We start from the raw sequence: 24,133 nt of genomic DNA, 5'->3' as shown, positions 1-24,133 counted from the left end.
TTTCTCCAAGCTTACGGAATCTTACTTTTTGGGTGAGAGGGGGCAGATGATGAAGTCAGGGAAGAGGCAGCTTGGGCCTCCTGCCTGGGCACCCTCCATAGATCCCTCTCCACCTCCTGCTGCATCCAAAGCCAAGGCTCCCTGCCCTTCCTCCCTTCCCCTGCTTTCACCAAAACTCTGGGCACTGGACTGCTTGTTCCCTGGCTCACCGCCTGGACGAAACAGAAAGGCTTCATTCTCTCACTTTCCCCAGCCCCCTCGGGGGTATACCCTGACAAATATGGGGGTGAGGACAGAGAAGCTCAGTTCATTACTTCCTGCCCTGAACTTGGGCACCTTGAAGATGCTTCTGCCCCACCTACTCAACCTGTTATTACTGTTCTGGTGCCTCCTCTTCACCAGACCAAGCTTAATCCCCAGCATCCAGCAAGTGCCCGGCACGTGGTAAAGGGATTGTGGCAGAAATGAACGCAAGGTCATGGCCAGGCTCCCCGAGGTGGGAGGGCAGTTCCTAACAGCCACTGATGCCTGGCGGGGCGCTCACTCCACCTCGCCGCCCCGCCTCTGAGGGCGTGGCCTTGCCCCGGACACCAGTCCTAAGGAGGGGGCGTGGTTAGGGCGGGGCATGCAGGCCACACCCCTCGGAGGAGTCACGTAGCTCTGCGACATCCGCAGCCTCATTTACCAGAGGGAGCCAGGGCTGCAGCCGCATCTGTTTGCAGATCAGAACCCGAGCTGTGCTTGTGGCTGCGGCTGCTAACTGGCTGAGCACAGGTAAGGCCAGGCAAGGCGGGAGCCGCTCAACATCTCCGCTTCTTCTCCTTGGCTCTTCCCCTGCCATCCTCGACCTGCTACCTGGGACTCCGGGATGTGCCCTTTCGACCCTTTCCTAACATCTTTGCTCCTTTCCGCATACTTGAAACCCCATGGCTCAACTTCTTCTGTTCTATCCCTCCTCAGCTCTCCCACCTGGACCTCAGCTTTTCCAATCCCAAATCCTCCTCTACTTTTGGATTTTTTCTTGGAGTCTGCCTCTCCTACCCAGAGCATTTCCTTCTCAGCCTGCTCCCTCTCCTCCTAGCTAGATCCTCTCTCCAGTTCTCCCACCTTCTCTGCCCCCCTGGTCTAGGTCTCTCCCGCTGACTAGTTAGCCTGTGTCACCACTACCTCCCCTCAGTCTCATCTCTCTCTCAGGCTCTCTACTCCTTTCAGCTTTGGTCCTCTGCCCTCCCGTCTGGGTGTCTGAGTTGTGGGGAATTGAAGTGCTTCCTATTGCTATCCCTCCTGCTACACAGGTGAAGTGCTCCCTGGGCACAGAGATGACCCGGAGGTGTCACTAACCGCAGTCTCCACACACTAACACAGCTGACCCGCTGGGCCCTCTTTCCTACAACACTGCAGCCCCACCGGGGCCAACCTCCAGTACTGGGTGGGAGTAGGCAATAGGCATAGGCAGGCAGGTTTGGAGTACAGAAAAGGAGAAGCTGCAAGAGCCTGTGGCTGGTATTTGTGCCACTCCTACTCCCTACCTGTTCTTCCAACCTTTTCCTCTAGAAGCTGAGAGAAGAGGGTGGCAATAAGTACTTTTGCCTCATTCTGAAGCCTTGGAAGTAAGTACACTCCCTAGGGGTCCTGTGGAGGATGAGAAAAGGGAAGCTGGAAAGGCCAGGGCTTCTGCCTACCTCAACAAGGGGCCAAGTTCAGTGAAAGAAGGGTTGGCATCCTCGATTGGGCAGCAGATTCATCAGAAGACCTGTGGCTTTAGGGCTGCTCCCCTCCCCACCCCCACCCTGCATCTTTCCCCAGGGCTGGGAAGGATGCCTACCAGGGACAAAAGGAGATGTGGGAACTGGAGCCCTAAGCTTGCTAACTGTCAGAAGGACTGGTGCTACTTGATGCCCAGGACTCATGCCAAGGACTGCTGCCCTGTTCCCAGCTCCTTGCTTGATGGGGGAGGCCATTTGGCCCATCTGGCCAGGACAGGCAGCAGAGGAGGTAGTAGGTGAGGTCTGGCTTTTTTTATCTTGTCTCCACTCCAGGGAGCTGTCATCATGCCTCAGTCGTACCCAGCCCTTTCTGCTGAGCAGAAGAAGGAGTTGTCTGACATTGCCTTGCGGATTGTAGCCCCGGGCAAAGGCATTCTGGCTGCGGATGAGTCTGTAGGTAAGTGGACATCTGTAGCCAGGTAGGGTACAGGTGGCTAGGGGACCCTGGGGATGTTCTCACTGCCTCTCTTTGTTTGCCCCTAGGCAGCATGGCCAAGCGGCTGAGCCAAATTGGGGTGGAGAACACAGAGGAGAACCGTCGGCTGTACCGCCAGGTCCTGTTCAGTGCTGATGACCGTGTGAAAAAGTGCATTGGAGGCGTCATTTTCTTCCATGAGACCCTCTACCAGAAAGATGATAATGGTGTTCCCTTTCTCCGAACGATCCAGGATAAGGGCATCGTCGTGGGTATCAAGGTGCAGCCCCTGGCCCTGCTCTGAATGGAAGCTGGGTGTGAAAATAAGCTTGTGTAGGAGGGGTAGCAAGGAGAATCCTGCCTGGATTCAACTCTCTGCTTGTGCTTCCTCTACAGGTTGACAAGGGTGTAGTGCCTCTAGCTGGGACTGATGGAGAAACCACCACTCAAGGTATAGGATGGGTGGGCTTGAGGACCAAAGAGGTGTTAGATAGTTGATGCTGGTAAAAGAGGGGCAGAGTAATGAGGTTGGCACTGTGCTTACAGGGCTGGATGGGCTCTCAGAACGCTGTGCCCAGTACAAGAAGGATGGTGCTGACTTTGCCAAGTGGCGCTGTGTGCTGAAAATCAGTGAGCGCACGCCCTCTGCACTTGCCATTCTGGAGAATGCCAACGTGCTGGCCCGTTATGCCAGTATCTGCCAGCAGGTGTGTGTGTTGGGAGGGTGGTGAGCTAGGTGCCCTGTATGCCTGGTGGGGAGAGAGTTACAAGGCTTTCTTCATCTCCCCTACTGCCCCTCCCAAGCATCTCTGCTCTTGCCTGCAGAATGGCATTGTACCTATTGTGGAACCTGAAATATTGCCTGATGGAGACCACGACCTCAAACGTTGTCAGTATGTTACAGAGAAGGTGAGTCCACACCTGGGCACACAAACATACTGCAGGGACAGCTCGGCAGGAGTGCCTGTTCCCCAGAGCCCCCAGCTTAGATCCAGGCACACTTTCCCCTAGCACTTTTTCACTTCATCCCGGCACAGGCCTGTGATCTGAGCCTGTACTGAGCCCTCACAGTCTGTGCCCATCTACCCATAGATAGGGAGCATCGAGCAGTAACCAGTGGGGGCCCAGACCCTTAGTAAACCTCCTCTAATCCCCACCCAGGTCTTGGCTGCTGTGTACAAGGCCCTGAGTGACCATCATGTGTACCTGGAGGGGACCCTGCTCAAGCCCAACATGGTGACCCCGGGCCATGCCTGTCCCATCAAGTATACCCCAGAGGAGATTGCCATGGCAACTGTCACTGCCCTGCGTCGCACTGTGCCCCCAGCTGTCCCAGGTACTACCCAGCTCCCTAACCTGCTCCTGTCCCTAAGGCCCATCTTCAGGTCCTTCTTGTGGCCTTCAGGGGTTCCCTATCCTGGAAAAATTGGGAGTGACCAGTCAGTTTGTCTTCTCTCCTCCACACTAGGAGTGACCTTCCTGTCTGGGGGTCAGAGCGAAGAAGAGGCATCATTCAACCTCAATGCCATCAACCGCTGCCCCCTTCCCCGGCCCTGGGCGCTTACCTTCTCCTATGGGCGTGCCCTGCAAGCCTCTGCACTCAATGCCTGGCGAGGGCAACGGGACAATGCTGGGGCTGCCACTGAGGAGTTCATCAAGCGGGCTGAGGTTGGGAGCTACAGGTGGTGGTGGGTGGGGGCAGCACCCAGAGGCTATAGCCTGGGCAGGGCTTGGCACCTGTGGGCTGGCTCAGCCTGCTTACTCCACGCTCCCTTTTGCAGGTGAATGGGCTTGCAGCCCAGGGCAAGTATGAAGGCAGTGGAGAAGATGGTGGAGCAGCAGCACAGTCCCTCTACATTGCCAACCATGCCTACTGAGTATCCACTCCATACCACAGCCCTTGGCCCAGCCATCTGCACCCACTTTTGCTTGTAGTCATGGCCAGGGCCAAATAGCTATGCAGAGCAGAGATGCCTTCACCTGGCACCAACTTTTCTTCCTTTCTCTCCTCCCTTCCCCTCTCTCATTGCTGCACCTGGCACCATAGGATGGGAGGATAGGGAGCCCCTCATGACTGAGGGCAGAAGAAATTGCTAGAAGTCAGAACAGGATGGCTGGGTCTCCCCCTACCTCTGCCAGCTCCCACAATTTTCCTATGATGAGGTAGCTTCTCCCTGGGCTCTCCTTCTTGCCTGCCCTGTCTCCTGGGATCAGAGGGCAGTACAGAAGCCCTGACTCATGCCTTGAGTACATACCATACAGCAAATAAATGGTAGCAAAACATTCTACTTTGCCTGTCTGTTTTACACATCAAATTCCCACCTCCCAGTTTCTGATCTCTGCTAATTCTATCTCTGGGCCCTCTGACTCTGGAGGTGGAGAGGGTGGGATTTGAGTCTTACTGGGCTTCAAGTTATGGAGGAAGGGCACATGCAGTCACCATCCCCAGCTCAGGCTTTTGCTCTCTTGATGTCCAAGTCTGGAGTGGGGCAATGAGGAAGACTGCAAGTCTTCTAGGGACTGCCACATCAGTGGCACTGGGCTGCAGCTACAGAAGGATGGAGTGAGGCCAGACTGGCAACTCCTGAAGGCAGATTTGTGCAAGGCTCAAAGCAGGGAAGCAGCAGGACAGGCTGGGATAAGAGTGGGTGGGAGTCTCTCCCATCTCGCAGTGTTAAGCCCAGCTGGGACCTGGCACCTTCCACTAGGGGGAGCCACACCAGTAAGGGCGAGCGAGCACCTGGATTCCTGCCCAAAGAGGAAAACCAAGGCTCTGCGGGCTGCCAAGGCTGAGCAGGGCATCTAGGAGGTTGCCAAGGGCTATGGCCCATTCTCATTTGGGGTAGAAGTGGGCACAAAGGGAGCCAATCTGAGGGTCTGGGTAAGGACAGCTCTGGTGAGGCCTGATGCTGAACTTTGACCACTGGGCTGGGTTGTGAGGTAGGCTGAGAACCTGGGTCTAAGCAGATAAAAAGAAGAGATAACAAGCTGCGTGTGTTCTGTGTCAACTGGGGAGGCTACAAATGCTCCACCCTGTGTGGCCTGACCTTATAATAACAAAAATAGCTTGCACATAGCACCAACCCTGTTATAATCACTTTATATGTACTGACACATTTCATACAACCCTATAAAGTAGGTACTATTACTATCATCCCTATTTTAATAGAGAAAACAGGCAGAGAGAGGCACAGAACGATCTTCTCACGATCACTCACCTAATAAGTGATGAAGCCAGGATTTGAACCGCAGTGATCAGCATCTAGAGTCTGGGCTCATGACTTTTCAAGATTTTTAAGTGAAGTATCCTGAGATTTCCAAGTTGGAAATGAATTAAAACCTATTTTAAAATAGCGAGAGAGCCAATTGTGCTAAAACATACTAGCTTGCTATCTCCGTGTTTGAGGCTTTGAGGAGAGGGCACCCCAAGAGGAGCTCTACGATAAGGATAATAAGACCATGACAGTTGACGTTGAGGGCTTTCCGTGTGCCAGGCTCCTTACAAGAACGGCCTCATTTATGTAAATATCTCCATTTTCAGATGAGCCTCGGAGCTGCCTTTAGTTGCCCAGCTAGTATTTAAGGACTGCAGAGGTTGCGCTCTTGATTGCGGGGCTAGAAGTGTGCTCTACAGGGAAGCGGGGGACTTCGTTCCAGCAGCGCCGAAACTCGCACGGCCCCTTGGCCGTCCCTCCGCGCCCGGGTGACTTCCTTTCAGACCCCCAGCGAAGCTCCCAGCGGAGCCCTCCCACCCCTCGCCCGCTTGCTCCCGCCTGCGGGTCTGGAGTAGCGCTCGCGATTGGCCCCAATCACCGCCGCGGTCCTGCCCCCTCGTTGCGGAGATTCCGATTGGGTGAGGCTCACGAAGCTCCGCCCCCACGGTGGCCGGAGCAGCCGGAAGCTAGCATGGCGGCCGCCGGGGCTGCGGCTACAGACCTAGGTGCGGTGGGCTTCGGGTGGGGGCCTGCAGCTAGCTGATGGCAAGGGAGGAATAGCAGGGGTGGGGATTGTGGTATGCGAGAGGTCCTGGGGACAGGGGGCTCGGGGGGTCTCTTCAGACAAGATTCCCTTCAGGCTTGGGCCGGGTCCCTTCGCACGGAGATCCCAATGAACGCGGGCCCCTGGAGGCCGGTGGTTGGGGCTTCTCCGCGTCGGGGATGGGGCCGGTACCCTAGCCCGTTTCCAGCGCCTCATTCGGTTCCCCATGCCCTCAGAGGTGGCCCGGGGCAAGCGCGCCGCCCTCTTCTTCGCTGCGGTGGCCATCGTGCTGGGGCTACCGCTCTGGTGGAAGACCACGGAGACCTACCGGGCCTCGTTGCCTTATTCCCAGATCAGTGGGCTGAATGCCCTGCAGGTGAGACTGCCGTGCGGGAGGGTCGGGGGACAGCCCCCCGTCAAGGTGGAGACTCAGTGACGGCCCTGATGCTCCTTCCTGTAGCTCCGCCTCATGGTGCCTGTCACTGTCGTGTTTACGCGGGAGTCAGTGCCCCTGGACGACCAGGAGAAGCTGCCCTTCACCGTTGTGCATGAAAGAGAGATTCCTCTGAAATGTGAGTTCCTGGGGATCAGGGCTGCTTTTCGCGTCTGAGCTCAGTTCAGAGCTGAGTTGGACGGGAGGAGCGGGGGTGTACCATAAACGCAGTTAAAAACTTACTGTTGAAAGACCTCTCTGAATGAACAGTGTGTTTGGTCAGAAAAAAACTACTTTCAAATTCACAGTCACTAAATAGCAATTTTACTCATAAGACAGGCTACCTAATCGGAAGCAGTTGATGCCCATCAGGGTATAGGGGAAGAGGTGGGATATAGTGGAAAGAACACAGAGTTTGAAATTAAATTGGATTTGCATATAGGCCCTATTTAGTTTGTTTATTTATTTATTTATTATTTTTTGAGACGGAGCCTCGCTCTGTCGCCCAGGCTGGAGTGCAGTGGCGCCATCTTGGCTCACTGCAATCTCCGCTTCCTGGGTTCGAGCGATTCTTCTGCCTCAGCCACCCGAGTAGCTGGGATTACAGGCGCGCGACACCACGCCCAGCTAATTTTTGTATTTTTAGTAGAGACGGGGTTACGCCATGTTGGCCATGCTGCTCTCGAACTCCTGACTTAAGGTGATCCGCACGCCTCAGCCTCCCAAAGTGTTGGGATTACAGGCGTGAGCCACCGCGCCCAGCCCCTATTCAGTTTAACGTTAAACACTTTACTGAGGTACTTTTTTTAGGTACCAGGAATTTAGGAATGAATAAGAAATTGATAATGGTTTCAAGATGTTCATAGCTAGGGGAGAAGGATAAAATAAATTACAGTAGAAGTATACAAGAAACAGAGATTGCACTTAGTAAAGAGTATTAACCATCTGGGAGGAAAGAAAGGCAGAGAAAGTTTTGAGAGATGTAATTCTTAAGTCAGATTTTTAAAGGATGTGTAGGAATTCAGGTTAAATGGGAAAGGGAGGGAGAGAATTTCAGGCAAAGTGAATAGCATGAGACAGTGTAAGGATAGCTGATAGTTGTTGCTCGCTGTGTGCCAGAAACTAGGTGAAGCATTTTATATGTGTTTCTTCATTTAATCCTTTCTAATGATATGATCCCCATTTTATAAATGGAGAAACTGAGGCTTAGAGAATTTAACTTGTCCAAGATCACACAGCTAGTAAGAGATGGAACTGGGATTTAAATCCAGGCCTGACTGATTGCAGTGTTCAAGCTTTTAACCAACAAACTATACTCCTGTGTGAAAGTATGGCGGGGTGAATCAGCATATTGGGGGACCTGTGAGCAGTTTTGCCTTGCTGGAATGTGTAGTGAAAGACTGGGAATGACTGGAGATTTGGGCTGAGTCTAGAGCATGAGGCACCTCTGTGCCATTTACTTTTTTAGTTTGTTGCCCAGGCTGGAGTATGGTGGCACAATCAGGGCCCACTGCAGCCTTGACCTATTGGGCTCAAGCGATCCTCCCACCTCAGCCCACCTGCCTCAGTAGCTGGGACTACAGCCACACACAATCACACCCAGCTGATTTGTTTTGGTATTTTTAGTAGAGATAGGGTTTCGCCATGTTGCCCAGGCTAGTCTCAAGCTTCTGGGCTCAAGTGATCAGCCTCCCAAAGTGCTGGGATTACAAGTGTGAGCCACTGCACCCGGCTGGTTAAAACATTTTTTTAAAAAAATGATATTTCGTATGGTTCAGCCTCTGTACACACACAAACTTCTTGTTTTCTTTCTTTTTTTTTTTTTTTTGAGATGGAGTTTCGCTCTTGTTGCCCAGGCTGGAGCGCAATGGCACGATTTCGGCTCACTGCAACCTCTGCCTCCTGGGTTCAAACGATTCTCCTGCCTCAGCCTCTGAAGTAGCTGGGATTACAGGCACCTGCCATCACACCCAGCTAATTTTTTGCATTTTTAGTAGATACGGGGTTTCACCATGTTGGCTAGGCTGGTCTCAAACTCCTGACCTCCGGTGATCCACCCACCTCGACCTCCCAAAGTGCTGGGATTACAGGCGTGAGCCACCACGCCCAGCCAAACTTCTTGTTTTCTAAACAAAAATTGGACTATCCCTCACAAGTTAGTTTGAAATTTGATTGTTTTCAGTTTATCATGGATTTCTTCATATTTGATGACACAGTGTTCAGTAATATGGGTATACTGTAAGCGTATAGTATAGGCAACACGTATAAAGGGTGACCAAGAGAGCTGGGTGATCAGAGAGCTGGAATTCAAGCCCTGTTCTTCCACTTATTTGTGTAAATTTGAGTAAGGTTGTTAACTTCTCTAAACCTTGGTTTCCTCATCTGTTAGACAGAAATAGGGTTGTTCATTTATTCAACAAGTATTTATTGTGTACCTATGTCAGACACAGTTCTAGTTACTAGAGATATAGCAGTGAACAAAACAGACAGAAAGAAGACAATAAAAAAGACAAAGCTGGACGTGGTAGCTCACACCTGTAATCCCAGCACTTTGGGAGGCTGAGGCAGGCAGATCACTTGAGATCAGGAGTTTGAGACCAGCCCGGCTAACATGGTGAAACCCCATCTCTACTAAAAATACAAAAATTAGCCGGGCGTGGTGGCAGGCGCCTATAATCCCAGCTACTTGGGAGGCTGAGGCAGGAGAATCGCTTGAACCTGTGAGGTGGAAGTTGCAGTGAGCCAAGATCCCACCACTGCACTCTAGCCTGGGTGACAGAGACTCCATCTCAAAAAAAAAAAAAAAAAAAAAAGAAAAAAAGACAAGTCAAATGTATGTTAGATGGTGATAGAAGAAAAATAGAGCAGGACAGGAGGAGAGGGAATTTTCTTGAGGAATGGGAGGGGATTGCAGTTTTAGATAGGGTGGACAAGGGAGGTCTCATTGAAAAGAGGACATTCAAGTAAATACCTAAAAGGCAAGGGAATAGACTGTGCAGATATCTGGGGGAAGAGCATCTTGGCAGAGGGAAAAGCATGTCTAAGGTCCTGAGTTAAGAGCAAGTGTTGTACCTTTCAGGAGCAGTGAGAATCTCCTTGTGGCTTCACTGGGGTGAATGAGGAAGAGAGAAAGAGGAAATGAAATGAAACCAGAACAGTAGAAGGGGGCTGAATCACTTAGGGCCTGGTAGGTCATTGTGAGAATTTGCATTCTAGGCTTTTATTCTAGATAAGAAGGGAAGCCATTGAAGGTTTTTTGTTTCTTTTTTAAACATGACTACCATTATCCACCTAAGTTAGCAGTGATTCCTTAATATCACCTAATTCTCAGTCTGTATTTAGATCTCTCCAGTTATCTCTAAGGTATCCTTTCACAGATAGTTTATTCCATCAGGATCAATAAGTTGCATTTGTCTTTTTGTCACTTTTATTTTATGTCAGCTTCCCCCACCCTACCCCCATACATTTCTTTTACACCATTGATTTGTTGGAGAAACCAGGTCATTTGTTTTATAGAACATCTCACATTTGGGATTTGGCAAGTAGCTTCCTCACAGTTTAATTTAACTCATTCCTCTAGCATCCATATTTCTTATAAACTGGGAGTTAGATCTAGTGGTTTGATTAAAGCCAGGTTCAATTTTTTGGATGAGAATACATTGTAGGTGGTGTAGTATACTTCCTATTGTGTTGTATGCTGAAGCACTTAATGGCTAGTTGTTCCATTTTGGGTGATGCAAAGATTATGTAGTAAGTTCAGGTATTGTCAGCCTGATCTCTATATTTTAGAGTTTCTCATCAACTTTTTACATGATATTTTTAGCATCTATTTGATCATAGAATCCATTTCAGTAGCAGTCACAAGATAGTGCTTTTTTTAATTTTTATTTTTTTTAGAGACAGGGTCTCATTCTGTCACCCAGACTGCAATGCAGTGGCTCAATCATAGCTTACTGCAGCCTTGAAATCCTAGGCTCAATCAGACCTCCCACCTCAGCCTCCCAAGTAGGTAGGACTACTGGTGTGTGGCCAGGCACAGTGGCTCACGCCTGTAATCCCAGAACTTTGGGAGGCCAAGGCAGTGGATCATTTGAGGTCAGGAGTTTCAGACCAGCCTGGGCAATGTAGTGAAACCCCTTCTCCACTAAACATACACAAATTCGCCAGGTGTGGTGATGTGTGCCTGTAGTCCCAGCTACTCTGGAGTCCAAGACAGGAGAATTGCTTGAACCTAGGAGGCAGAGGTTTCATTGAGCCAAGATTATGCCACTGCATTCCAGCCTGGGAGACAGAACGAGACTCTGTCTCAAAAAAAAAAAAAAAAAAAAAAGTAGGCTGGGCGTGGTGGCTCACGTCTGTAATCCCAGCACTTTGGGAGGCTGAGGCGGGTAAATCACTTGAGGTCAGGAGTTCAAGACCGGCCTGCTCAACATGGGAAAACCCTGTCTCTACTAAAAATACAAAAATTAGCTGGGTGTGGTGGCACATGCCTGTAATCCTAGCTACTTGGAAGGCTGAGGTAGGAGAATTGCTTGAAACGGGGAGGCGGATGTTGCAGTGAGCCGGGATCCCACTGCTGTTCTCCAGTCTGGGCAACAGAGCCAGATTCCATCTCAAAAGAAAAAAAAAAAAAAAAGAAAAGAAAGAAAAAGTAGAGAAGGGGTCCTTTTTTTTTTTTTGAGATAGGGTCTGACACTCAGGCTGAAGTGCAGTGGCCCAATCATAGCTCACCGTAACCTTGAACTCCTGGGTTCAAGTGGTCCTCTTACCTCAAGCTCCCAAGTAGCTGAGACTACAAGAATGTGCCACTGTGCCCAGCTAATTTTTTATTTATTTAATTAAATTAATTAATTAATTAATTAATTTTTTTGAGACAGAGTCTCACTCTGTCACCCAGGCTGGAATGCAGTGGCGCAATCTCAGCTCACTGCATCCTCCGCCTTCCGGGTTCGAGCGATTCTCCTGCCTCAGCCTCCTGAGTAGCTAGGACTACAGGCACACAGACACCATGCCTGGCTAATTTTTGTAATTTTAGTAGAAACGGGGTTTCACCATGGTGGCCAGGCTGGTCTTGAACTCCTGGCCTCAAGCAGTCCGCCTGTCTTGGCTTCCTAAAGTGCTGGGATTACAAGCGTGAGCCACTGCACCTGGCCCCAGCTAATTTTTAAATTTTTTGTAGAGACGGGGTCTCACTGTGTTCCCCGAGCTGGTCTCAAACTCCTAGGCTTAAGCAATCTTCCCACCTCGGACCCTAAAGTGCTGGAATTACAGGCATCAGCCACCACACCTGGCCAAATTAGTGACTTTTACAATTCTGTCATTTCTTCTTCCTGGAAGAAATGTATGACCTGGAATTCTTTTATAAAGAAAAGAGGAACTTTTTAATAAATTTTAGGTTTAGCTTGTCAAGTTTCAAGAGGCAAAAAAATCCCTTCAGGATTGCCTTACATGTATATATTAATTTGGGGAGAGTTGACATCTTTATAATAGTCTTTATAATATGATATCTTTATAATGTTCATCTAGGGGCCTTGTATGCTTTTCCATTTTATTCAGATATTTTATGTCCTTCAGTAAAGTCTTTGAAGTTTTCTTCTTATAGTTTTATACATTTATTCCTGGGTATTTTTATACGTTATTGTTAATGTGATTGAGGTTTTAAAAGATGTTTCTAATTGGATATTGCTGGTATTTATGTGGGTATTGATTCTTGCATATTCTTGTATCTAGTCATCTTATTGAACTGTTGCTAGTTCTAATAGTTTTTCAGTTGGTTCTCTGATTTTCTTGAGAAATAATTATGCTGCTTCAAAGTGGCCATTTTATCTGTTTCTTTCCAATACTTACAAGTTTTCTTTCCCTTCACATATTACATTGGTCAAGAACTTTAGAAAGAACAATACTGAATAACAATGAGCATAGAGGAGATAGCAGGCATCCTTGTTTTATTACTAACTTTATAGAATTATGTTTAATGTTTTGTCATTAAGTGTATGGTTTTTTATTTTTTATTTTTTTGAGACAAGGTGTGGTTCTACTACTCTGGCTGGAATGCAGTGGTGCAATCTCAGGTCACTGCAACCTCTGCCTCCCAGGCTCAAGTCATCTTTCCACCTCAACCTCCCAAGTAGTTGGGACTACAGGTGTGCACCACCATACCTGGCTTTTTTTTTTTTTTTTTTTTTTGAGATGGAGTTTCGCTCTTGTTGCCCAGGCTGGAGTGCAATGGTGTGGTCTCAGCTCACTGCAGCCTCCGCCCTCTGAGTTCAAGTGATTCTCTTGCCTGAGCTTCCCAAGTAGCTGGGATTACAGGCGCCTGCCACCACACCCAGCTAATTTTTTGTATTTTTGGTAGAGACGGGGTTTCATCATGTTGGCCAGGCTGGTCTCGAACTCCTGACCTCAGGTGATCCACCCGCCTTGGCCTCCCAAAGTGCTGGGATTACAGGTGTGAGCCACCGTGTCTGGCACATACCTGGCTAATTTTTGTATTTTTTGTAGAGATGGGGTTTCATCATGTTGCCCAGGCTGATCTCCAACTCATGAGATCAAGGGATCCGCCTGCCTCGGCCTCCCAAAGTGCTGGGATTACAAGCATGAGCCACCGTGCCCAGCCATTTTTATCAGGAACATTCACTGAATTTAATTATTTTGGGGCAGTGATTGGAATGACCATACGGTTTTTCTTCTTTTGCCTATTAATGTAATGATTATTGAAATAGATTTCCCAGTGGGAAGACATTTCAAGCTGAAGGACCAGTGTGTGCAGAGGTGAAGGCAAGAGCTGGGGCAGATGGGCGAAATGGGTGTCGTGTGTTTGATATCATCTATGCAGAAATCATCAGAGTTGGCTGCAGCTGCTTGGTCTTTTTCTGTAAACAGCCATCTTGCTGTCCTCAGATGCTGGACAGTGTTAGGTCTGGGAAGGTGGGCAGAGGCCTGATGCTTGCCCTTTTCATCGTGCTACTTCTTATCCCTCCCAGACAAAATGAAAATCAAATGCCGTTTCCAGAAGGCCTATCGGAGGGCTTTGGACCATGAGGAGGAGGCCCTGTCATCGGGCAGTATGCAAGGTATGGGAAGGGATGAGCACACCATTTTAATGTGAAGCTCTCTTTTTCCTTCTGATCTCTAAGTGCATAGTTCCCATGCTTTGGCTTACCTCCAAAACCTCTCTTGGAATGCTGGGAATGAGGAACTGTGGGATTCAGCCCAGTCCACTGAGGGCCAGAGAGGTTGATTGGCTTACCCAAGCCTGACCACTGTGTCAGCTGAATGTGAGTGAAGGGGTGGGTTAGGCATTCTGTGGGGCTGGGGGTAGATAGAATGGTGTTTTGCTCTTGGTGTACCGCCTGTTCTTGCCCCCAGAGGCAGAAGCTATGTTAGATGAGCCTCAGGAACAAGCGGAGGGCTCCCTGACTATGTACGTGATCTCTGAACACTCCTCACTTCTTCCCCAGGTAAGGTAACAGAGAGGCTGCGACTTTGCCTTATCCTTTCAGCTCGTGGACTCCTGGGTCACCTCCTTCTTGCATCATTGCTACTCATTTCTTCCATTTGCTACAGAAAACTCTCCAAAAAAAAAATTTTTTTTTTTTTTGAGACGGAGTCTTGCTCTGTTGCCTGGGCTGGAGTACAGTGGTGGGATCTCAGCTCACTGCAGCCTCCGCCTCCTGGGTTCAAGTGATTCTCCTGCCTCAACCTCCTGAGTACCTGGGATTACAGGCATGTGCCATGTAATGTATTTTTAGTAGAAATGGGGTTTCACCATGTTGGTCAGGCTGGTCTTGAACTCCTGACCTTGTGATCTACCTGCCTTGGCTCCCCAGAGTGCTGAGATAACAGGCGTGAGCCACCGCACCCGGCCTCCACATATTTTTAATAAAGAATGCTGGCTGGGTCTGGTGGCTCACACTGTAATCCCAGCACTTTGGGAGGCAGAGGCGGGCAGTTTGCTTGAACTCAGGGGTTCAAGACCAGCCTGGGCAACATGGCAAAACCCCACCTCTACAAAAAAATAAAAAAAATTAGCTGGATGTGGTAGTCCCAGTTACTTTTGGAGGCTGAGGCAGGGGGAGTGCTTGAGCCTGGGAGGTGGGGGTTGCAGTGAGCTAATATCATGCCACTGCACTCCCCATCGCTACTAACAATACGAGAATCAGCCCGGTGCGGTGGCGCATGCCTGTAATCCCAGCACTTTGGGAGGCCGAGGCAGGCGGATCACTTGAGGTCAGGAGTTCGAGACCAGCTTGGTCAATGTGGTGAAACCCCATTTCTACTAAAAATACAAAAATTAGCCGGGCGTGGTGGTGGGTGCCTGTAGTCCCAGCTATTCAAGAGGCTGAGGCAGGAGAATCACTTGAACCCAGGAGGCGGAGGTTGCAATAAGCCAAGATAGTGCCACTGCACTCCAGCCTGGGCGACAGAGTGAGACTCTGTCTCAAAAAGAAAATTTATAATCAAATATTTAATTTTTATAAAAACACTAAAGAAAATGTTAATGAACATCCCCATCCCCACCCCTAGCTCACAAACTGCAGTGCAGTAGCACAGTGCGTACTTCCATGGTTATACTCCATTCCCTTTCAGCCCAAGGCAACCAGATTTTGTGTTTGTAATTTTCTTGCTTTTCCTTAGAGTTTGATCACATATGTTGTATCTCTGTAAATAGTGTATTTAATTTTACATTTTTGAATTTATATAAATGGTGGCATATAGCACATGTTCCTCTGCCACTTTTATTTTATTCCCTTCATGTGGCAGAGCCTGGTGAGAGAATCATCCATAATTATACTGTTGAATCTATGTTTCATTGTATAAACATAAACATAATTTACCCATTCTATTGCTAATGGACATTTGGATTATTTCTAGGTTTTACTGCTAGAAATAATGCTATTGTGAATACTTGTTTCTTTGTCATGTGCCATTTTTATATCAGACTCTCCAGTTGTCTGTTTATTATGCTTTTCTTGCTCAGCATGCCATCTCTGAGTTTCCATTTCACCATTTTACCAGCCCCTGAAGAGCCAGATGCTGCCTGGACCCATGTCTACTGGGAAAAAGAAGGGAATGGAAACAAATGAAAACACTCAATATATACTCATAGCTCAGAAATGCTGAGTTAATAGCTCATGAATCTCAAGAGAGGTGCAAACCTGTTGGTCATTGGCAAAGGGGCAGATTCGGAACAATAGGAGCCAGGGTGCTTTTCGGCTTTCTTTTCTGAGCCATGGGCATTCTGTCCCTTGCTCACCCCCACAGGACATGATGAGCTACATTGGGCCCAAGAGGACAGCAGTGGTGCGGGGGATAATGCATCGGGAGGCCTTTAACATCATTGGCCGCCGCATAGTCCAGGTGGCCCAGGCCATGTCTTTGACTGAGGATGTGCTTGCTGCTGCCCTGGCTGACCACCTTCCAGAGGACAAGTGGAGCGCTGAGAAGAGGCGGCCTCTCAAGTCCAGCTTGGGTAGGGCACCAGGCTCTGCCACATGAAGGGAGAGGAAATGAATTACATGGGGCAGGAGGGAAATCTGCATGCCAACTTCTTTCTCCTTTCTTCTCTAGTCTCAATTTTTTTCTTATTTATGTTATTATTATTTTATTTAGTTATTTATTTTGAGATGGAGTCTTGCTCTGTTGCCTGGGCTGAGTGCAGTGGCGCGATCTCGGCTCACTGCAAGCTCCGCCTCCCGGGTTCACGCCATTCTCCTGCCTCAGCCTCCCAAGTAGCTGGGACTACAGGTGCCCGCCACCACTCTTGGCTAATTTTTTTGTATTTTTAGTAGAGACAGGATTTCACTGTGTTAGCCAGGATGGTCTCGATCTCCCGACCTCGTGATCTGCCCGCCTCGGCTTCCCAAAGTGCTGGGATTACAGGCGTGAGCCACCGCACCTGGCCTATTTTTTTATTTTATTTTTTGAGACAGAGTCTTGCTCTGTTGCCCAGACTGGAGTGCAGTGGCGCAATCTTGGCTCACCACAACCTCTGCTTCCCAGGTTCAAGCGATTCTCACTCCTCAGTTTCCTGAGTAGGATTACAGGTGCATGCCACCATGTCTGGCTAATTCTTGTATTTTTATTTTTATTTTATTTTTTTTGAGACAGAGCCTCCTGTCATCCAGTCTGGAGTGCAGTGACGTGATCTTGTCTCACTGCAACCTCCGCATCCCAGGTTCAAGCGATTCCCCTTCCCCAGCCTCTTGAATAGTTGGGATTACAGGCGCCCACCACCACGCCCAGCTAATTTTTGTATTTTTAGTAGAGACAGGGTTTCACCATGTTGACCAGGCTGGTCTTGAACTCCCGACCTCAAATGATCTGCCTGCCTCAGCCTCCCAAAGTGCTGGGATTACAGTGTGAGCCACCACACCTGGCCGATACTTGTATTTTTAGTAGAGATGGGGTTTCTCCATGATGGCCAGGCTGGTCTTGAACTCCTGGCCTCAAGTGATCCGTCTGCCTCAGTCTCCCAAAGTGCTGGGATTACAGACGTGAGCTACAGCGCCCGGCAGCTTTTTCTTACTCAGTGTTCCTCATCCCAGTTTTGTCCTCCTTTTGGTTCCATGATGGAAAGCAGCCCCATTCCAGAGGAGAAACAAGTTCAGCTCAGCTGGGAGTACAGGCTGCCTTTCTTCTTTGATCCACAAGAGCCTCTGACTTCCCTGACTCCTGTTTCTGTAGGCTATGAGATCACCTTCAGTTTACTCAACCCAGACCCCAAGTCCCATGACGTCCACTGGGACATTGAGGGGGCTGTCCGGCGCTATGTGCAACCTTTCCTGAATGCCCTCAGTGCCGCTGGCAACTTCTCTGTGGACTCTCAGGTGAGACCGGGAGCAAGTTGAGGAGTCCTTTTCAACGTCTATACATATTTACAAGTGCAGTTTGTTCCTCCATCTCTTAGAGCTTGCTGATTTGCTAGGAATTTCCTGTGTGTATATGTATGTGAGTGTCATAAGGGCGGGTACTGGAGGTGTGTGTGTGCCCTTGTCTGTGTCCATCCGTCCATTGAGGGCAGATTCTGGTGTCTTTACTTCCTTGGCTTCCCATTGAGGGAGTTTGTCAGTGCTTGTTAACAAACCACCTTCCTTAGCTCCCTCTACACCTGTACTCACCAGTTGTGCTTAGATGTTAATGCCATGACCCATCTTTTTTTTTGAGACAGAGTCTTGTTCTGTTACCAGGCTGGAGTGCAGTGGTGCGATCCCAGCTCACTGCAACCTCCGCCTCCCAGGTTCAAGTGATTCTCCTGACTCAGCCTCCTGAGTGGCTGGGATTACAGGTGCACGCCACCATGCCCAGATGATTTTTGTATTTTAGTAGAGACGGGGTTTCACCACGTTGGCCAGGATGGTCTCGATCTTTTAACCTCGTGATCCACCTGCCTTGGTCTCACAAAGTGCTGGGATTACAGGTGTGAGTGATGGAGCCCAGCAGAGCCATTCTTAAGGAATTTAGTTTTTAGAGAAATGCTTCCTGAAATTTGTTATTGTAGTAACAATAAAGATGTGAAGGGCCGGGTGCGGCGGCTCACGCCTGTAATCCCAGCACTTTGGGAGGGTGAGGCAGGCAGATCACGAGGTTAGGAGATCAAGACCATCCTGGCCAACATGGTGAAACCCCATCTCTACAAACATAAAAATTAGCTGGGCATGGTGGCGCGTACCTTTAGTCCCAGCCACTTGGGAGGCTGAGGCAGGAGAATTGCTTGAACCCGGGAGGTGGAGTTTGCAGTGAGCCGAGATCGTGCCACTGTACTCCAGCCTGGCAACAGAGTGAGACTCCATCTCAAAAAAAAAAGATGTGAAGAATGTAGCTTTCTGTGTCACGCTGTCTCCTTGTAGGGAAAATACGTGGGAGAAATTTTTATCAGGTCTTCCTAGTGGGAGTCATTGCTTCTGAATAACTGGCTTGATTTGATCTTGTAGACACTGAATTATGCTGTTCTTTGTTTCTCTCTTTGTGTAGACTGTTAGGAAACCTGGTAAAATACGTGATTTTCAAAGCACGTATTTAGTTTATTCACTTTACCCTTGGCTTTGGTATTTTCTTCTGCAATTATTTTCTCTCAGCCCTGATTTTGTCTCTTATATGTTGCCTTGTCCTGATTGTGTCTTTTTTAAAGCACCTCAAATCTTTTTTGGGAGAAAGTAGAATATAAATCTAAACAAAGTAACCACTCCCTGTTTGCTCTCCAGATTCTTTACTATGCAGTGTTGGGGGTGAACCCCCGCTTTGACTCAGCTTCCTCCAGCTACTATTTGGACATGCACAACCTCCCCCATGTCATCAACCCAGTGGAGTCCCGGCTGGGTGAGCACCTAAGGATGAGGGTCTTTCTTTTATGCCAGGCTAGGGAGGGACCCTGACGGCTCAGCTGGGTGGGGGACGGGAGTTGGAGGTGGATTATATACAGTGGTGGTTCCCAGGTTGGGTTGGTCTGAGGAGACTGTGGAGATTGAGGCTCCTTTTTTTCTTTTTTTGAGACAAGGCCTTGCTCTGTTGCCCAGTCTAAAGTGCAGTGGCACAGTCATAGCTCACTGCAGTCTCCAACTCCTGGACTCAAGTGGTCCTCCCACCTCAGCCTCTCGAGTAGCTAGAACTATAGGCATGTGCCACTACACTTGGCTAATTTTCAAAATCTTTTTTAGAGACAGGATCTCACTATGTTGCCCATGCTGATCTTGAACTCCCCTCAAGTGATCTTCCCACCCCAGCCCCCTAAAATGCTGGGATTATAGGCGTGAGCCACCATGCCTGAGCCCTAGGTTCCTTTTTCATGATGCTCTGTTGATATCTCCATCCTCACACCTATCATACCCAAAAGCATTTATTAAACATGATTCCCAGCACTTTTTACAAATGAATGGCTAGGCTGGGTCTATCTCCCTAAAAGCCATCTAGGAGAGAGGCTGTCACACAACATAGGAAAGACAACAGCAAAAGTACTTGAGGGCAGAATTTGAATTGACATTTCTGCTGATTGAGGCTGAATAACCTTGAAGCTAGTATTATAGTTTTTCATTTTTCGGGTGGAAACTAGGAAGAGGAGGTGTGACTAAGAACTGTAACACAGGCAAACCAAAGTGAGTATATCTAATTGTGGAATCTCAGATACCAGAGGCAGGCTAGTGTGGCCCGAGGATTGTGAGGGGGTGGCATGTGAGGCCTTAGAAAATTCCTCCGTTGATTTATTCATTCAGCAAACATTGACTGAGGGACTACCTTATGACAGTGCTGAGTAGAGAAAAGAAGGGCATTTCAGGCAAAGGGAACTGTGAGCTTAGATGCAGAAGAGTGAGAGAGCTTAGGCATTCAGGAAGCTCAGAGTAGTTTAGTGTGGCTGAAATGTGAGTGAGTGACCAAAGATGAAGCTGGTAAGGCAGGCAGGAGCCAGATCATAAAGGACCATGTTAAGGAGTTTGAACTTTAACCTGATATGGGTGGCTAGCCATTGAGGGATATTAAGCAGGGAAATAACATAAGGTCAGATTTCTGGTTTGCATAAAACTATCTGTAGTAATATGGGTACATTGTGGGAGTGGCCCAGAAAGCTGTCGTAGACAGTCAAGGGGCCTTTGAGGAGGGAGAATTCGGGGGTGTTTTGGAGCTAAGGACTATGTTTCCATCTGTGTGGCACATCTTGGGAGAACATTCTGAAGCCCTTTACTAGAGATACCCTGGACAGGAGGATATCCTAATGATTGTTAGTTGGGGAATCAGTCCCAGAGTGAGTGACCAGCAAGTTAGAGGCTGACCTGGGACTAAGGTCCAGGTCCAGCATGTTTTGATATTCTGCTTTCCCTTGTCTTTACACCACAGGATCCAGTGCTGCCTCCTTGTACCCTGTGCTCAACTTTCTACTCTACGTGCCTGAGCTTGCACATTCACCGCTGTACATTCAGGACAAGGATGGCGCTCCAGTGGCCACCAATGCCTTCCACAGTCCCCGCTGGGGTGGCATTATGGTAATAGTCACACTACGCAGACCCCAGAGCCCATGCTTTTGGGACAGGCAGGTGTCCCTGAAACTGTGTTCCTTCTGTTTTCCTTCTGGTGACCTCCATGGCCCAGCCTGTGGGAGGGGCAGGCACCAGGGAGGTGAGGGTGCTATGTGCTCATGCCCCTCTTCTGCCGGCCCCACTTTTGCTTCTGCCAGTGTTTTCTATACTATGACCCTTTGCCCTTACCTAGGATCATTCTGTGTCTATCTTAGATCTTGGCCTTATTTGTGGGAGTCTTGCAAGATTGGGAGCCTTGTCTCCCTTGTTAGACTGGAAGTTTCTCATGGGGGAGAATTCTAAAATGGGATAAGAAAAAAATATGTTCTGCAGGACTTTCAAGGGGGTAATAGGGATAATGTATTTAATGCTCCCTGTAGTAGGTACTTAAAAAATATTAGCTATACCATGAGGTTTATAGCTTCTAAAGAGCACAGAATATGTCTTCCTTTTCTCTCCAGAGTGCCTAGGGCAGAGCTGTGCATGGGCCTGGTATGATGTTGTGGTAATCTCATTCCCCCTTTCAGGTATATAATGTTGACTCCAAAACCTATAATGCTTCAGTGCTGCCAGTGAGAGTCGAGGTGGACATGGTGCGAGTGATGGAGGTGTTCCTGGCACAGTTGCGGTGAGGTCCTGGATGATCCACTTGGGGACATAGTCTCCTTGGCTGTAGAGGGGAGTTGTAAAGTGGAATCACGTCTTACCTGGCAGGGATATCTTGGCTGTGCCTAGAGCCCCAGGGAAACCAAGAAAAGTTTCTAAGGATCCCATCATCCTTCTAAGAAGGACTAGTAGGTGACAAAGTTATTTTTTTTTGTTTGTTTTTTGAGAAGGAGTCTCGCTCTGTTGCCCAGGCTGGAGTGCAGTGGTGCCATTTCAGCTCACTGCAACTTCTGCCTCCCGGGTTCAAGCAATTCTCTGCCTCAGCCTCCCGAGTAGCTGGGACTACAGGCGCCCGCCACCACACCTGGCTAATTTTTTGTATTTTTAGTAGAGACGGGGTTTCACCATCTTGGCCAGGCTGGTCTTGAACTCCTGACCTCGTGATCCACCCGCTTCGGCCTCCCAAAGTGCTGGGATTACAGGTGTGAGCCACTGCGCCCAGCCAGCAAAACCAGTTTTAAGAAAAATAGACTCATGAATGTCAGGTCCATGGAGTGTGATTAGGGCTGCTTAAGAAAATAGCTGTTAATTCTTATGCTGCCTGATGGATTGAGAGTGGCTGCCTGAGGCTCTGTGTTGAGGATTCTAAGGCTGTATCTGGGCTCATTAGGAAAGAGTATTCTTCTGATTGACTAGCAGTGTCTCTCACGGATGCAGGCTTAGAGAAGCACAGCACATGTGCCTTGGCAAAGGCAGTCCTGGATCATCCCTTAATGCTAAGTCCATTGGCCCCATTTGTTCAAAGACAGGATAGAGAAGGTGAAAGGATTAAACTGAGTTGGTGTTATCAGAAGTATTTTAGCCATGGAAGCTTTGTTTAAAAAACAAGATCTTGGAAATCTAATGTAGAAACAGGTAAAAGCATAAACACCTGCTGAAGCAGCATTTGGGGCCAACTTGCTTGGTGTTGCCCCTTATGCCCCCAAGACCCTGAGGTACTTCCCTTTAACCCCTATGGTTCTGGGTAAGATTGAAAATCACTGGCTTAGGACAGATATTTGAGAAATCTTAGCCATCATCTCCCGCCTTGTGGTCTCAGCCACCTTACTCTGATGTTCCTGCAGGTTGCTCTTTGGGATTGCTCAGCCCCAGGTGCCTCCAAAATGCCTGCTTTCAGGGCCTAAGAGTGAAGGACTAATGACCTGGGAGCTAGACCGGCTGCTCTGGGCTCGGTCAGTGGAGAACCTGGCCACAGCCACCACCACCCTCACCTCCCTGGCGCAGCTTCTGGGCAAGATCAGCAACATTGTCATTAAGGACGACGTGGCATCTGAGGTAAGCAGGCAGGGGATGGATTCTGCAGCTTGGGACTGGAGTAGCCAGAGAGGGCCAGAGTGTGGTGAGACCAGAGAGCCTGTGAGGTCCACGGTATGTGTGGGCTTGCCATCTTCAGCGTCCCAGCCTTCCTCTAGACGGCAGTACCAGCCCCCAAGCAGGAGTGCAGATGAGAGTGCGAGGTTTCAAGCTGACCCTAGGAAAATAAACCATATCCCTGTAGACAGACTTCCACAGATCCTGGATGAACTCCAGGCATCTTCCTTGGTAGATGGAAGGCACAATAAGGCCCAGCACCCTTTCCACCAATGCCTAGGACTTATTGGTATACCCTCTTGTCCCTTCTCCTTCCTAGGTTTACAGGGCTGTAGCTGCTGTCCAGAAATCAGCAGAAGAGTTGGCCTCTGGGCATCTGGCATCTGCCTTTGTCGCCAGCCAGGAAGCTGTGACATCCTCTGAGCTTGCCTTTTTTGACCCGTCACTCCTCCACCTCCTTTATTTCCCTGATGACCAGAAGTTTGCCATCTACATCCCACTCTTCCTGCCTATGGCTGTGCCCATCCTCCTGTCCCTGGTCAAGATCTTCCTGGAGACCCGCAAGTCCTGGAAAAAGCCTCAGAAGACAGACTGAGCAGGACAGCACCTCCATAGGAAGCCTTCCTTTCTGGCCAAGGTGGGCGGTGTTAGATTGAGAGGCACGTACATGGGGCCTGCCGGAGTGACTTAAATATTTGTCTCCAGTCTCCACTGTTGGCTCTCCAGCAACCAAAGTACAACACTCCAAGATGGGTTCATCTTTTCTTCCTTTCCCATTCACCTGGCTCAATCCTCCTCCACCGCCAGGGGCCTCAAAAGGCACATCATCCGGGTCTCCTTATCTTGTTTGATAAGGCTGCTGCCTGTCTCCCTCTGTGGCAAGGACTGTTTGTTCTTTTGCCCCACTTCTCAACATAGCACATTCGTGCACTGAGAGGAGGGAGCATTATGGGAAAGTCCCTCCCTTCCACACTTCTCTCTAGTCCCTGTGGGACAGCCCTAGCCCCTGCCGTCATGAAGGGGCCAGGCATTGGTCACCTCTGGGACCTTCTCCCTCACTCCCCTCCCTCCTAGTTGGCTTTGTCTGTCAGGTACAGTCTGGCAGGAGTCCAGGAGGCAGCAGCTCAGGACATGGTGCTCTCTCTCTGTGTGTGTGTGTGTGTGTGTGTGTGTGTGTGTGTGTGTGTGTGTGTGTGTGTGTGTGTGTGTGTGTGTGTGTGTGTGTGTGTGTGTGTGTGTGTGTGTGTGTGTGTGTGTGTGTGTGTGGTGTGTGTGTGAGGTTCCAGAAAGTTCCAGATTTGGAATCAAACAGTCCTGAATTCAAATCCTTGTTTTTGCACTTATTGTCTGGAGAGCTTTGGATAGCTGTTGAATCTCTCTGAGCCTCAGTTTTTCACTCGTTCAAATGGCACTGATGATGTCTCCCTTACAAGGTGGTTGTGAGGATTAAATGTGATCAGCATGTAAAGTGTCTGGCGTATAGTAGGCTCTTAATAAACACTGGCTGAATATGAATTGGAATGATACAAAGTCTGAGTTCTACTCTTTCTGCATTCAC

At 49.0% G+C, this 24,133-nt stretch overlaps 2 protein-coding genes across 3 annotated transcripts; both read left to right on the top strand.

The window, feature by feature from the left end:
- The first annotated feature begins 582 nt into the window (after positions 1 to 582).
- ALDOC (aldolase, fructose-bisphosphate C) lies at positions 583 to 4,464 on the top strand. 2 transcript variants are annotated; one of them, XM_024235014.3, is made up of 10 exons: positions 657 to 774; positions 1,555 to 1,610; positions 2,040 to 2,163; positions 2,250 to 2,461; positions 2,578 to 2,632; positions 2,728 to 2,888; positions 3,007 to 3,090; positions 3,343 to 3,517; positions 3,650 to 3,849; positions 3,963 to 4,464. In XM_024235014.3, exons 3-10 carry the CDS (start codon positions 2,052 to 2,054, stop codon positions 4,056 to 4,058), a joined length of 1,095 nt encoding a protein of 364 aa, XP_024090782.1. In that variant the 5' UTR covers positions 657 to 774; positions 1,555 to 1,610; positions 2,040 to 2,051; the 3' UTR covers positions 4,059 to 4,464. The 2 variants fall into 2 exon arrangements, with proteins under 2 accessions (XP_024090781.1, XP_024090782.1); XM_024235013.3 differs by lacking the exon at positions 1,555 to 1,610 and having other exon boundaries at positions 583 to 774.
- Positions 4,465 to 6,064: 1,600 nt separating this feature from the next.
- PIGS (phosphatidylinositol glycan anchor biosynthesis class S) lies at positions 6,065 to 24,096 on the top strand (the record flags this gene model as incomplete). The annotated part of the gene is given in 11 exon segments (NM_001133609.1): positions 6,065 to 6,121; positions 6,620 to 6,731; positions 13,576 to 13,665; positions 13,961 to 14,052; positions 15,857 to 16,064; positions 17,279 to 17,421; positions 18,796 to 18,910; positions 20,420 to 20,565; positions 21,126 to 21,226; positions 22,329 to 22,539; positions 22,895 to 24,096. Coding segments are annotated over 10 exon segments (1,485 nt in total). The 3' UTR covers positions 23,171 to 24,096.
- Positions 24,097 to 24,133: the final 37 nt, after the last annotated feature.

The sequence above is a fragment of the Pongo abelii genome, chromosome 19 (genome assembly GCF_028885655.2).
Source record: "Pongo abelii isolate AG06213 chromosome 19, NHGRI_mPonAbe1-v2.0_pri, whole genome shotgun sequence".
NCBI lineage: Eukaryota > Metazoa > Chordata > Mammalia > Primates > Hominidae > Pongo > Pongo abelii.
Note: the sequence above shows the minus strand (reverse complement) of the source record. Positions and strands in the feature narration are given on the sequence as shown.

Bases quoted from the DNA above. Each gene is read 5' to 3' on its own strand.
- ALDOC (XM_024235013.3), top strand. From the start codon at position 2,052: ATGCCTCAGTCGTACCCAGCCCTTTCTGCTGAGCAGAAGAAGGAGTTG. The intron at 2,164-2,249 runs GTAAGTGGACAT...GTTTGCCCCTAG, and splicing joins GGCTGCGGATGAGTCTGTAG to GCAGCATGGCCAAGCGGCTG. The intron at 3,518-3,649 runs GTACTACCCAGC...CCTCCACACTAG, and splicing joins TGTGCCCCCAGCTGTCCCAG to GAGTGACCTTCCTGTCTGGG.